At 42.9% G+C, this 13,204-nt stretch overlaps 1 protein-coding gene across 8 annotated transcripts in view; it reads right to left on the reverse strand.

Moving 5' to 3' along the window:
• Window positions 1–1,254: 1,254 nt before the first annotated feature.
• Window positions 1,255–13,204, reverse strand: part of LOC108242791 (ral guanine nucleotide dissociation stimulator) — a 46,444-nt gene continuing 34,494 nt past the window's right edge. For 5 of the 8 annotated variants that reach the window (XM_037975940.1, XM_025008492.2, XM_017427852.3 and 2 more), the window contains 17 exons: window positions 12,552–12,856; window positions 12,314–12,388; window positions 11,400–11,647; window positions 11,054–11,178; window positions 10,112–10,327; window positions 9,843–9,946; window positions 9,663–9,747; window positions 7,980–8,057; window positions 7,657–7,743; window positions 7,541–7,573; window positions 7,344–7,465; window positions 7,160–7,255; window positions 6,861–7,068; window positions 6,214–6,288; window positions 5,521–5,787; window positions 5,308–5,422; window positions 1,255–4,764 (listed from right to left, as the gene is read on the reverse strand). In XM_037975940.1, coding sequence (XP_037831868.1) covers window positions 4,589–4,764; window positions 5,308–5,422; window positions 5,521–5,787; window positions 6,214–6,288; window positions 6,861–7,068; window positions 7,160–7,255; window positions 7,344–7,465; window positions 7,541–7,573; window positions 7,657–7,743; window positions 7,980–8,057; window positions 9,663–9,747; window positions 9,843–9,946; window positions 10,112–10,327; window positions 11,054–11,178; window positions 11,400–11,647; window positions 12,314–12,388; window positions 12,552–12,856 — 2,415 coding nt within the window. In that variant the 3' untranslated portion in view covers window positions 1,255–4,588. The remainder of the gene's footprint in view (window positions 4,765–5,307; window positions 5,423–5,520; window positions 5,788–6,213; window positions 6,289–6,860; window positions 7,069–7,159; window positions 7,256–7,343; window positions 7,466–7,540; window positions 7,574–7,656; window positions 7,744–7,979; window positions 8,058–9,662; window positions 9,748–9,842; window positions 9,947–10,111; window positions 10,328–11,053; window positions 11,179–11,399; window positions 11,648–12,313; window positions 12,389–12,551; window positions 12,857–13,204) is intronic. The other 3 variants (XM_017427854.3, XM_017427856.3, XM_017427855.3) reach the window with 2 other exon arrangements.

Genomic DNA, 13,204 nt, shown 5'->3' on the forward strand with positions numbered 1-13,204 from the left:
GAACACCTCACCAGGGAGGCGTCCAGGAGGCATCCTCACCAGATGCCCGAGCCACCTCAACTGGCTCCTCTCGACGTGGAGGAGCAGCGGCTCTACTCTGAGTCCCTCCCGGATGACCGAGCTTCTCACCCTATCTCTAAGGGATAGAAATTAAAATTCAAAATGATTTTATAGTGTTACTAATAATGCAGGTTTTAAAACACTGGAGGATGGTAAAACTGCATTACGAGTATCATAAAATGTCTGAAATGGCTAAAAAATAAAAGGTTTAACATTGTTTCTGTCAGAAGAAAAAAAAACAAACAAGGCATACAAATGTATGATGTAAATACTTTTTACAATATAACAATAAAAGTTATTCTTATGACAAATAGTAAAGCAGATTTGACTGCAGTTCAACTATTGACCACAAGAGGGAAGCAAAGACACCAGACTGACAAACTTGACACTGTTAACGTAACTTATAACCATCGTACACATTTTTATAAAGTTCTAGAAAACGTTTTGTCAGTATTATTGATGACAAAACAGGATAGTTTAGTGTAGTGGAATCGGCGGAGAGTGATTATTATGTTTATTAGTTACATTTAAGCAATCGTCTGTAGATCGTTGTGGACCCTCTTGTGGACATTAAAGGAACTGCAGCAGCATATTCAGAAGATCATACATATATTTTAACAGAAAGATAAACTTTTTTTTATAAATATTTTCCATACTATAACACTAAAAAAAACTTTTGCCAGCTACTCATTATACTTCAGTAGTAAGAAAGTAAATCTTTTCCACCATTTTAGACATTAAGATGGTTAGCAGAGATTAAATTGAACAAAACGATAGCATGCTACTACTTCCTGTGAGGACTTTAAAAATAAAACCACTGTTCATTTTAACTCAAAGTTAATGCACTGAAAAAAAAACCATTTGTTAACCCACAGGTTTTATTTTTATAAGTTATTACTATTGCTGATCCGTTTACATTAAACCATCCTGTTCTGTCATTTTTTAAAGATTTCTTTTCAATTTGCTTTTATGTTTAAAAATTTTTTTTTTTTGCAAAATTTTAATACTAAGGCACTGGTTTTGTTTTCATTGCATTTTATTTGATGTAAAGCACTTTGTAACTGGTTTTGAAAAGAGTTATAATAATGAAGATTTATATTAAATCAACTGTGGCGTAAAGAATTGCTAATTGGATTTATACATTTCAGTCGTTTCTAAATCCTAAAATGAAGAAGAAAAAAGGCAAAGACTTAGTTTTAATTCTACAAACTTAATGTTTATTCGTATATACATGAATATATTAATCTATAACCAAGAAAGGAGGACAATGTACAATGGAAAACAAAATCTCTATATACAAATCAATAAATAAACAAAGACACAACCATGGAAAGTTTGTTTTCTACACAGGTTTTTGTTGTTTGGGGGCAGAGAGTTAAACAAAGAAGAAACAGCTGTTAGAAAAATGTCTGAAATCCTTCTGTCAGGATGGAAAAATGGCACCAGAGCAGAAATCAGAGGAACGAAAACAAAAAAAATAAAATTAAAATACACATCACATCACACTTGTTTCCAGTTTGTTTTTTTGTTTGTTTTTTCATCTTCTTTTCATAAAACGCAACCATTTTTTTCCTGTTGTTGTTCTTCAAACTCGCACAGAATCGGGTGAAAATCACAAAAGAAGTCAACACGACGAAACACACACACACGGTCCATCACAAAGACCTGTCTTTTCTGAAAACACGAGCAGACGGAAAGCTGCTGCAGGAGCTTTGATTTCAGTAAACATCCAAACAACACAAAGGTTTTGGCTTAAACCAAACAGAACTGCGATGCATTCGAGGTCCCGCTGAAAGAGCAGGAACTTTTAATTCCGCCTGATTTTAGATGTCTGTAAACTTTAACGCGGTTAAAGTTTGTGCGCCTGGTTTTTACTGCTGAAAATAAAGCAGAAATACACCAAACTATGAAACAATCAGAAGACAGAATCAGTTTAAGATTTATTTTATCTAAACTTCTCCATTAGTTTGCTGTGGCATTATTATTTTTTAGTAAACTTGACCTCAGATGTAATGTTTGGTTAGATAAAATCACTCAATAAAAAAAAAAAAAAAAAAGACATAACAAGAAGATTAAAGTTGAGTTTCTGCCTCAGCTTCATCTACAAACATCTTAACTTCAAGCTTTCTGGTCAAACAGTTAAATTTATTAGTGTTCTCAGCCTTTTTTTCCCACCATCAGTAAACATATAAAGTTTGTTTTATTTCTTTCCACTGTGAACGGCAGACGTTTAATCTGCTCGGTTTTCTTTCTTCTCCGTTTCCTAACTTTTGTTTTTGGCACATGTCGCCTTCAACACGAGCGGAGACGTTTGGGTTTTCACTACGGTGCCGTTAAGATGGGAGTTTGGTTCACAGTGCTCGACGTGACGAGGGGGGCAGAGAGGAGGGGTCAAAGGTCACAGTGTTCAACAGCAAAGGGTTTCACAACAACAACAACGACGCGGACGCGCCGCTCCTCAACATATTGCTTCCGCGGGGCTCCTTATTCATTTGATCGTTAAAATAATTATGAACAACGTGCACAAAAAAAAAAGACAAAAAGGCAATACTTGGTCCCAGAACGGCAACTTAGTGTTTGGTGCAGCGATATGAAAAACTCACCAGGACAAAAATCCAACCGCTCAGTGCTTTTGGTGAATCCGCTCCGATTTAACCAGAGATTTCCTATGTTTCCCACAATGCTTTGCAACAGCAGCATCTGCTTGGCACAAAATTAAAATTAGTGGGAGTTTCTTTTAGTGACGAGTTAAAGCAGAAACATTATTCCCCCATCAGGTGGAGATCAGAAGCTGCTTCAGTGAGAAATACAACTAAAACTGTGTCTGATGTGCAGAAAACAGCCCTTTAAAACAAAGATGCATCAAATTACTGGAATTATTTCACCAAAAACAGTGAAAGAAACATTCTAGGTTGGATTTTTTTCCTTCACAGAAACAAAAAAAACAGAAAATAAGAATTTGTTCCCTCATGTTCCGCTCGGCAGAATCACTTGCAGCTTCAGTTCTTCAGTTTTCGCTTTAATTCTTGATTATTTTGGATTCTTTAAGCTTTTTCTCCACAAAAACACTTCTTTCAGCTGCAGCCGCCATGTTGGAAAATCGAACCCTGTAAAATATCCTCAGAACGCAGCGGGAGGAACCCTGGAAATATACTTTTATATCTTTAATATTTATTATTATTTTAAAAACAGAACGGTTCCCAGAGTCTCTCCCTTGCAAAGTGGAATATTCTGATGAACAGACAGTTTTTAAATCAGAATATTTTGATTTTTTAGACATTTTTTTTACACTAAACAGCTTTTTGAGTCTTTAAATGTCCAAATTAAGTTTAAGAATTAGGAAACAACTGTTAAAATTTTTCAAAACTTTTTTAAGTTTTTCTGCTTTTTTGTGACTAAAACGATGTTATAAATGTAATTTGCGGGGTTTTGTCGTAGAGTTGTGGCTTTAACAGAGGTAATGATGCACAGTAATTATGTTGTTTTATTAATAATCTGATATTTTTACCTTTTAAAGAAGTAAATGCTTAAAACAACTGAACTTCCATCCCTTTAAGCCCCAGACTGCAGGCATTTCTTTCACATCTTTACCACTCTTCTGTTTTTTCTGGTTTTTAATCTGCGGTTTTGATCCAACATGGCGGCCGGGAGGAAGAACTGAAGCGCAGCTCGCAAGACTTCTTCAGAAAGACGAGTAACAGCACCGCATGAGAGCAGAGAGACGCGAACAAATGTACAAAGCAAAGCGAAGAAAACGTTAACGTGATGAGTCTATTAACAAAACTCTCACGGTTCTTTCCAAAGGGAACAAAAACCGCGCAGACGGCGTTCATTCATATTTACACTCGGTCCCAGTGATCCGTCTGCGTCCTCCATGTTGTGTCGCTTCGGTGAGAGGAAAAGAAAACAGCGCTGCGATACTTGGTTGTGCCCACCGTGACTCCTGTCTTTTTTTTCAGCGTTCAGAAGCGTTCGTGTTCCTCCGCGTCACGCTGACGGAACAAACCCCGCCGACACCTCGGAGAGCTCGGCCCGAGCCGACCCAAGTCGACCCGACACATTCTGACGTCTTCCCCGGCGTCTGCCTCTCCATTGGGAGGGCACCGATGAGTATGAAACGAAGACGAAGGCTGCCAGGAAAGTCTCGGCGTTTAAAAAAAAAGATCTCCTGGACAAACACCCACCCGGCCGATGTAAACAAAACGTCATGGAAGAGGAACTCAGACCAGGGGATGAAGAGTTGGTGTCACAGAAATGTGTCCAGTTCTCCTGAGCTTTCAGCCGAACGGAAACAAACCCAGTTTTTCTTTTTAGGTCCTCCGAGGATCCTGAAAACAGGACAGCTGCAGCTAAGTGCTAAAGTGCTCCTCTGCTTCCTGCGAGTCCACAGAAAGGTCTCGGTTCTGCCCTCGTCCGAACCAGAATACTTCAGGTCAGTTTGTCTCTGAGGGGCGGAGTCCAGAGGGTTGGGGTTGGGGAGGCGAGTCGGCGGGCAGGAGGCAGAAAGTGGCGAGCGCCCCCACTCCCCTCAGAAAATCCCTTTGGCGATTTTCAGTCCTTTCTGCTTCATGCGAGGCAGCGTGGAGCTGGCCACGTTCTTGGCCCGCACCGGCCGGGCCAGGCCGCGCTTCTTCAGCACAAAGTCGTAGTTGGCAGTGGAGTTCATGGCGTAGAAGACGTTGGCGTTGTCCGGGATCCGGAGCTCTGCAGAGCGAGGGAGGGAGGGGAAACGTGGAAGGGTTAGGGGAGAGGAAAATCAGAAAAGATTCAGACTTTATGGCTGTCGCAGATAATCCACATCAACCAACAAGAAAATGGAGGCAGCTCAGTTAACTTAACAAACACTGAGCTAAAATTTGAGCTGGTAGTAGCTGAGAGTTGTTCCATGCTGTAAGAGTGACCTCATTTCATTTCTCATCAGGAATGCCAGCCCTTTAAATTAACGTGAAATGACTTAAATATTTACTAAACATGTTTTTTATTCAGCTGAATCGCTGTGAACATAAAAACTGCTCTCAATTATTCCTACATTTAGCAACATTTATTGAAAAAGAAATAAATCCTAAACTGAATAGCTCCAACAAAATGTCCAGTTTTAGCTCAAATTTACATTAAAAAGCAGGAAAATTAGTCTCCTTTTGCACATTTTAAATCTCTAAACCAACTAAATGAGGACAAGAGCAGGATTTCTCTCTGACTGGAACTCAGCCGTGTGTGCAGGAAGTCTGCGTCAGGTTCAATCTTCACCTTTGTCCTCAGAGATTTTCTGCATCAGCTCGTAGTCCTCGGTCTTCTCCCGCTCCAGGTTGTGTTTGATCATAGCCTTCCTGATGACTGCCGGGGTCTTATCTTGACTCGTCACCTGAATGAAGCAGGAAACATCCCACAGCCTCAGTAAAGCCTTTAAATGAGCTCAAACCTGACGCATTGGGAGCCGAAACGCAGACACCCCGTCCTCACCAGGATGCTCTTGTACATGTTGCCGTTCTCCACGTCCAGGCTCACCCTGATGATGCAGCAGTCGTCCACCTGCTGGTTGTAGAGCGGCAGCGACAGCGTTGAGTAGTTCGACACCGCCGACACCGAGCGTTTGTGCGAGCGGGAGGCCGACAGCGGCGTGGAGGAGGAGACTGAGGAGGACGAGGCGCTGCTGGAGCCCGAGGCCGAGCCGGAGCTGGAGCCCATCCCCGAGGTGTCGAGAGACGACAGAGACGTGCACTCCCAGAACTGAGGGGGACAGAAACCGGACAAGACGGCAGCGTTAACAACTCCGAACACAAATCAAACATTTCTTACAAACTGCAGAGTGATGACTTTTATTTGTATAAACTAGAGGCTAAAAGCAAAACTGAACATCTTTCAAACTGTGAAAACTTTATTAAAATGCCACTAAATCTAATAACTTTTGTAAGCTTCTTCTGTAACTTTTACCCCCCAAATAACTTTACTTAACAGACAAACATATAAGTTAGTTTTGTTCTCTTTTCCAAGTCATAAAAAGTCACATTTAAACACCAAACGACGCAACTAAACAGTAATTATTCAGACATTTCACTGTTTGTAGCGGTTTAAGTCGATGTTTTCATGTTTTGCGTTGAGAACGTGTCGCCTGATCAGGTTTTTCTCCGTGAAACAGAGAATAAAACGTGTTACCGTTGAGGTTGTATCTGCTGGAGGAGCTTCTCTCCCCAAAGCGGAGACGGTGAGCTTCACTGACGGAGTCGACGTCTGCAGACAGGAAATAAGTTCAAGTACATCCTGAAATTAACCAGCTAATTAACTGGTTCATTAACCAGTGATGAACTGAAAATCCTGTTTAAATCAAATCATCAGTAGATCCTCCAACTTAAACCTGTAAATTAAATACACTCAGGTCATTAAAGAGCTGAACCACATTTAGATATTCTGTCTGGTGTTTTAATCTCTCTAGCCCGTTGTTCAGCAACCAGAACAGCTTCTATAAACCTGTTCAGGTTCTTATGACGGACTTACAGGACTGCTGGTACTCGGACATCTACATGCTGAATAAGGAGAAAAACTCCCTGATCTGTGGAGATAAATCGCCTCCCAGAACTGTGACTGCCGATATAAATTTAGAATAAAACGGGGAGGATCAAACATTTACTGGAAGAGAAGTTAAACGTGACACGATGACGTCTGGCTGTGGAAGAAATAAGTCAACTTAGAAATAAGTCTAGGAGCAGCTCTGAACCTGAACTGGAGCCACTTTGGTCCAGTTCAGATTCAGAGCTTAAAACAAAACACAAAACAAAACAATTAGGAGCTTTTATCGTTCTCACCTTTCTCTCGTGGCCCTCGGGTGAATCCGACAGGAAGCTGGGGTTCACGTCCTCCAGATCTGAGCCGCTGGAGCTGACGGAGGTGACGCTGAGGGCGTCGCCGCTGTCCCCGCCCCCTCCTTGGTACGGCCTGTAGTGCGAGTGGTCGAAGGACTTGGAATGAGAGCCGGCGCCGCCGCTGCTGCAGCCGGCCTCCGCCAGCTGCCGGCTGGACACGAACACATAAAACCAGACATTTGGCTCCAAGGAATCACAAATGGAAATGCTCCGTCTGCATGCAGAAAATGATCGTCACTCACTCGCTCCAGCGCTTCATGATTCCTCCGTTCTTCTTGGCTCTGAGCGTGTTGCTGGCCGACTCGGACAGGGGCTCGATCTCACAGGACAGGTTGTAGCTGCAACACAACGTCGGCTTTTTAAACACACAGGCCTCTGATATCTGATGCTGCGTCGTTTAGTGATTCATCTAAACCAAAAACAAACCTTTCTGCCTCGCTGAGTTTCTCCACACAGGCGAACCACTCTCTGAAGTGGCTGTCCTGAGTGAAACTGTAGTTATTAGAGGCCAGCTGGAGCAGTTTGATTTGAGCGATCACCTCAAACTCCTGTGAACAAAAACAACCACGTGTTTAAAGTTTTGTCTCTAAATAAGTTTAAACAAACAAGAATGTTAAACTCACCTTCCGCCTCTTCTCAAAGTTGATCAGCCCCCCCTGAAAAAGATCATCAAGCATCAGCAATGGCAGCAAAAATACAATAAGCAAGAAGAAAGGATAAGAAAAGACAAGAATCTGACCTCGGTGTAATCTTTCATGGCAGTGTCCATCATCACCAGATCCGTCAGGAAGGTTCCCAGGTAGGGAATCGTTCCCTGCATCACGCCCTGTTCAGAAGGATCATTAGTGGAGGTTTACACACAAAAAACTACTTTACAGACATTTTTTTTAAACAAGAACACGTTCTACAGCAGAAAGGTAATAAAGTTACAAAACAGCGGTGGAGAACAGAGGAATCTGAAATCTGAGGTTTTATCTGGATGACCTGCAGCGACGGATTCTGCCTGTAGATGGAGCTCGTGGCTCAGAGAGATGGAAGAAAAGACGTTTGTTTTATTCGTACCAGGTCTCGCTGCTGCTGGTGTCTCCTCTGGGCGCGTTTGGGGTTGATTTCTAAAGTCGCAAACTTGGAGGTACCCTCCTGCAGGAAAACAACAAAACAGACACATTTCATTTAAAGTCTGCATTTTTCAAACCAGCAAACCAGAACACAGGGTTTCTACATCCTCCCCATCAGGTTTAAGCGCTTTTCAAGCACTTTCCAAGGGAATTTTCAGGCTTTTTCAATATTAAAACAAGGCGAGAATACGATCTAAAAAAAGAGCAATAGCTCCAAAATGTTGTTTTCACTCCCTAATTACAGGAAATCAGACGTTAGCTTGGTGTAAATAACTAAAAATGTTTCAACATCAGTTAGAAAATGGACAGAAATGGTCTCTGAAAACGCAGCAAGAAGAAGCTGAAACTCAGCTGTCACAGCTAAAAGAAGCCGAACATCAGCTGAAGACAAAAAGGGGCAAAACATGAGCCAAAAGCAGCAAAGTGCTGGCTAAAAGCTAAACGGAGCAAAACGCTAGCTAAAGGCTAAAATGAGACAAATGGTAGCTAAAAACTGAATATTTCAAAAGGCTAGCTAAAAGTTAAAAACAGTATTAGAAGACAAAAATGGAGTAATAATGCTAAAAAGCAATATTTGGAGAAATCTTAATGCATTTCTTTTGATAAAATATTTGCTAAAAAAAGGTTAAATATTTTAAAAACACCCGTCTCCTGAACGAGCCGAATGTTTTGATCTACGAACGGCTAAAACTCTGTGAAAAAACACCCGGTAAAATTAAAAAACAATTGAGTTAAAAATTGTTCTAAACGCTGTAAAAGCTTCCATTTGGTAACGTTGCTCAGGTTTTATGAATCTGGTGTGAAACAAAAGGAGAAATAACCTTAAAAAAGCCTTTTTTAAGCCTGTGAGGTTAAATCTGCTAACAGAAACAACAACCAGCTGAAATGTTATTAATCGTTCCCTTATTGGAGCATTAAAGAGGAAAAACAAAACATCTGGCTGATTTTAGGCAGAAAGTGGGAGTAAAATCTCCCCCCCCCCACATTCCTGAAAGTGATGTAACTCTGATCTCCTGTAACCCGAGCTGTCCGAGCCGAGCGAACGCAGCCTGTTCTGAGCAGATAGAAAGAAAAGGAGGCGCCGCCCTGACGTGCACACACGCAGCGCCTCTCCAAGCCGTTATCTGCAGCCGCTGTAGGTTTCCTCCCTTTGACGTCGGCGGGGATTCCCTCAGAGGAGGCCCTGGCTTAGAAATGTATGACCGCACTCACTTCACCTTTCCTGGAACCCGACATCACGTGCAGAGACAAAACTCGCTCCAGATGTTACAGCTACAGGCGCGAGCAGCACGATGAAGCAAACTGAGGAAACTCGACGCTTAAATCCAATAAAAACTGACCAAAACAGTGAACACAAACTGTCCTGCTTCTGTCTAAAACAACACTTCATTAAAGGGCTTTGTAATTCATCTTGAAACTTGAAACACATCGATGCTCATCGGCTTTTAATACACGAGAGTATTTGAATAATTTTTTTGTTTTTGTTTGTTTTCATGATCTCTTGTGTTCTGTTATCATCTTCCTGTTTTATGTGTACCACTTTAAATGTGTGATATCAGTAAATCGGATCTGATATTGATTTCTAAGCCGTTTTTAGCATCTTAAGTCCGTTTCTGTGCGGACTCACCTTCACCAGCAGCTCTCGGCTCAGGGAGTAGTTATTGTCGTCTGAGAAGATCTCCGACAGCTCGCGGAAGGTTCTCACACTTTCCCTGCGAGCAGAAACAAAGTTCAGGGAAACGAAAAACTGAAACCCAACTGTGTCCCTGCCACCAGCCATGTTCAGCCTGCGAGGCCAGAGACGCACCGGGTCACTTCCTCCCAGGTCCTCTTCAGGCGGTGGATGGCGTTGCACTGCAGGGCGGAGAGGATGGCGCGCAGCGAGGAGAAGTTCTTCAGGATCCGGCACTCCTGATTGCAAAAATTGACGCAGTCAGGACAGAATGAACTCTTTAAAAGACACTTTTATGCATTTTCTATGTTTTCAGATTGAAAGCAACCCTGAGATACTGAGAGAATGCCAGAACCTGGTCCTGGGTGAGTACAGAAAAGGAATGTTTGTATAAATGGACCCACCCGTGCCACGTCGATCCACCTCTCGATCAGCCGGGCCCGTTGGTTGGGCTTCAGCGTCGGGTTGCTCAGGCAGGTGGTGATCACGCAGTTGGTGACAGAGTTGAACTGAGCCACAGTGGCCCGGATGGTGGGAGCCAAGTGCTCCTTCCCCTTCTTGTCCCGCTGAGACCAGATCCCACCCAGGCAGTGGTACGGCACCACCTTCTTGAACAGATCCTGGACAGACAGTGAGACACGGGTCGTTAAACTCGGGAGAAAGGAATGCATGTCGCCCACCGCCTTTACACCAGTGTTTCAGACCGAGATCGTCTTATGTTGAGAAATCCTAAAAATAATAATACGTGCAATCTAAAGTAATATCTCACGTAATCTGTCAGTGCTCGGAGTATGTGTTGTTAACGACCGCCAGCTACTAACACGACAAAATTTAGATCATTATCTGTAAAATTTACTGATATAGCCATTTTTGTGTTGCCAGCATCCAATTTCCAGTGTTTGATGAGATATTTTGCTAACAGACAAGAGTTGACCCCAACAGTTAATGTCAGAAGTTTTACCAAAAGATCTTACTTGATCAGGTTGTGGTTAGAGTATAAATCAGGCTCAGCTACTACCACACCAAATTTTAGCTCAATGTGTGTAAAACTGACTGAGTTACAGCCATGTTTGTTTGATAAAGAGGCTTAAAAAAATAAAAAGTTATATTTCGTGCTACATTTTAAAGGCATAAACGAATGCTGATCATGTCCACCTTCTCTGATTTAGTCATAAATGTGCACATATTTCAAGAAACTTTAGAGCAGTTGTGATTATTGTACATAAATCCCTTTTCTATTAAATAAAAGCAAACACTGCCGCACCTGTTATTGATTTGAACCGGAGAGGATGAGCATAAACAGAGAGGGGATAAATCTGTCCACGAGGGAAAGAAAACATCCTCACCGCGTCCATGAGCGTGAACTGCTCGGCCACCATGATAGGGTCAAACGACAGGAAGCTAAAAGCAGGAAGCTCGTCCTCGAAGCCGCTCTCTTCCTGCGTAGCAAAGGGGCAGCCGATGTGTTCCCCTGAAGGAAAACAAACAAACAAATAAAGAGAGATTTTCCACAACGCCGCTGTCACCCGAGCTCGATCTAAACACACTTCCTGCTCTTCTGCTTCAACTTCTCATGCTTTCTTCAATCTATACAATCAGTTACGCTTCGCTGGTAAAAGAAATGCATGAAAAACTTGTTCATGAACAAACTCTCAAGATGAAAACTGAATTTCTAATCTTTGAAATGATCACCCCAACATTCAGGAGTCCCTGTCCTGTGGTCCCTCTCCTGTCCTGCCTTCATACCATCAGGATCAGGCTCACACTGCTGTCGCCGGTGGAAGTGGGCCAGCAGGTTGCGGGCGCGGCGCTCCAGGTCCGAGCCGTGGAAGTGGAGGTGAAGGTAGGACAGCAGCTGGTGCAAACATTCATAGTTTGGAGGGCTCCAGAAGTCCTCCGAGTACTGGTCCAACCACGCGCCCAGGATGGACGACACAGTGCTGAAACACACAGACGAACATGAACCGTCACCACATTAACTCTAAATACGGTAAACTATCTGTACATCTAGAGATCTGAAAAAGCAGAAGTTTAACATCTTGAAGCGCTGACTCCACCTGCAATCCAGCTTTTATCAGTCCTCTGAAACTGGATTTAGTTTTATACTCCTTAAAATGAAGGATACATCACTCTGTGTGTAATATAAGAGCTTCACAAAACAGAGATAAATGATAATATCCTAATTTATTGAGATGTAGCTGAATATTTGTGTTGATACGAAGATGACATGTATGCCTTTAAGTACAAAACTTTAGCTGACTCAATGATTTTCTGTAGCTTTTACTACAGAACAGAAGTGAATGTTTGCATGTTTTACTGCAGGCCATTTTTAACATCTTAAAAGAAAAAAGCGATACTAACCACAGTGAGAACCTGTGAGTGATTCTGGCACTTCAAAGAGAAGTAAACACATTATTTTCAGGGATTTATAACAGTTTTTATCAGTTCAGGAACTGTGTTTTATCAAACAGCCCCCTCAGTCTGACAGGAGCCTCACAAAGAACCCCCCCACACACACACACACACACACACACACACAAACAACCTGTGGGGGAGTGAGGGGGGACGGCGCTGCAGATGGTGATTAATGCTGGGGGCGCACTTACTTTCTCAGCTCTGTGCGGTCGTCCTGGGAGACTCTGTGTGCTGTAGCAGCAGGCACATTTTGAAGCTTGGCATACCTAAAGAAAAAACAAACAAATTCAGTCGTAATAAAGGAGACGGCAAAAAGGCAACATTTTAAGAAGACCATCTCTGATTAACTGGATCATTAACAGCTTACTGAATAAAACCACCCAAGCAAAATACTTCATGACCTTCACCGTCTTACAGGTGTGTTTGTACCTGTTGAGCAGGAGATCCAGCACCTGCTTGGTGGTGGCGAAGGACCGGTAGGTGCAGAGGAAGATGGTGACGTAGGTGGAGTCTTTGCCCCTGAAGGCCGACACCATGTACTCCACCAGCCTCTCCAGCGTGCCGGCCTTGATGGTTCGCACCTTGCACGTCTCGTAGAGGCTCAGGGCGGAGTCCGTGTCCACGCCCAGCCATCGCTGCCCTTTACTGGCCGACTGGTGGAGCTGCACCTTCCTCAGCGTGATGGTGAAGATGGCGTCCTCCTCGGCCTCCTCGCCGATCTCCTGCGTCGAGCTCTGAGGGACACAACAAGGCGGACGAGGCGTTTCACTCCAGCCTTTAAGGTGGAAGTCAAAGTAGTTTTTTCTTGTAGAAACAAGCCTTTCAAATATCTATTTAAAACAGATTAGAGGGAGTTACGTTGAGTTAAAACGGTTCAACACGAACCCTTTAATCATGACCATCTGTGTGACCCCGGCTCCTCTTTTATTGCCTGTCTCCAACTGTGAGTCATGCTTTGTGAATAATGTGCGTGCACAAACAACAATAGCAGGTTACTAAACAGAGGTCGCTGCATAACAGGGACAACAATACAAGCTGCAGCCAGAGTAGGAGCTGCATGAATGTGGCCTCTGTGGACTGGG

Source organism: Kryptolebias marmoratus, linkage group LG1 (genome assembly GCF_001649575.2).
Source record: "Kryptolebias marmoratus isolate JLee-2015 linkage group LG1, ASM164957v2, whole genome shotgun sequence".
NCBI lineage: Eukaryota > Metazoa > Chordata > Actinopteri > Cyprinodontiformes > Rivulidae > Kryptolebias > Kryptolebias marmoratus.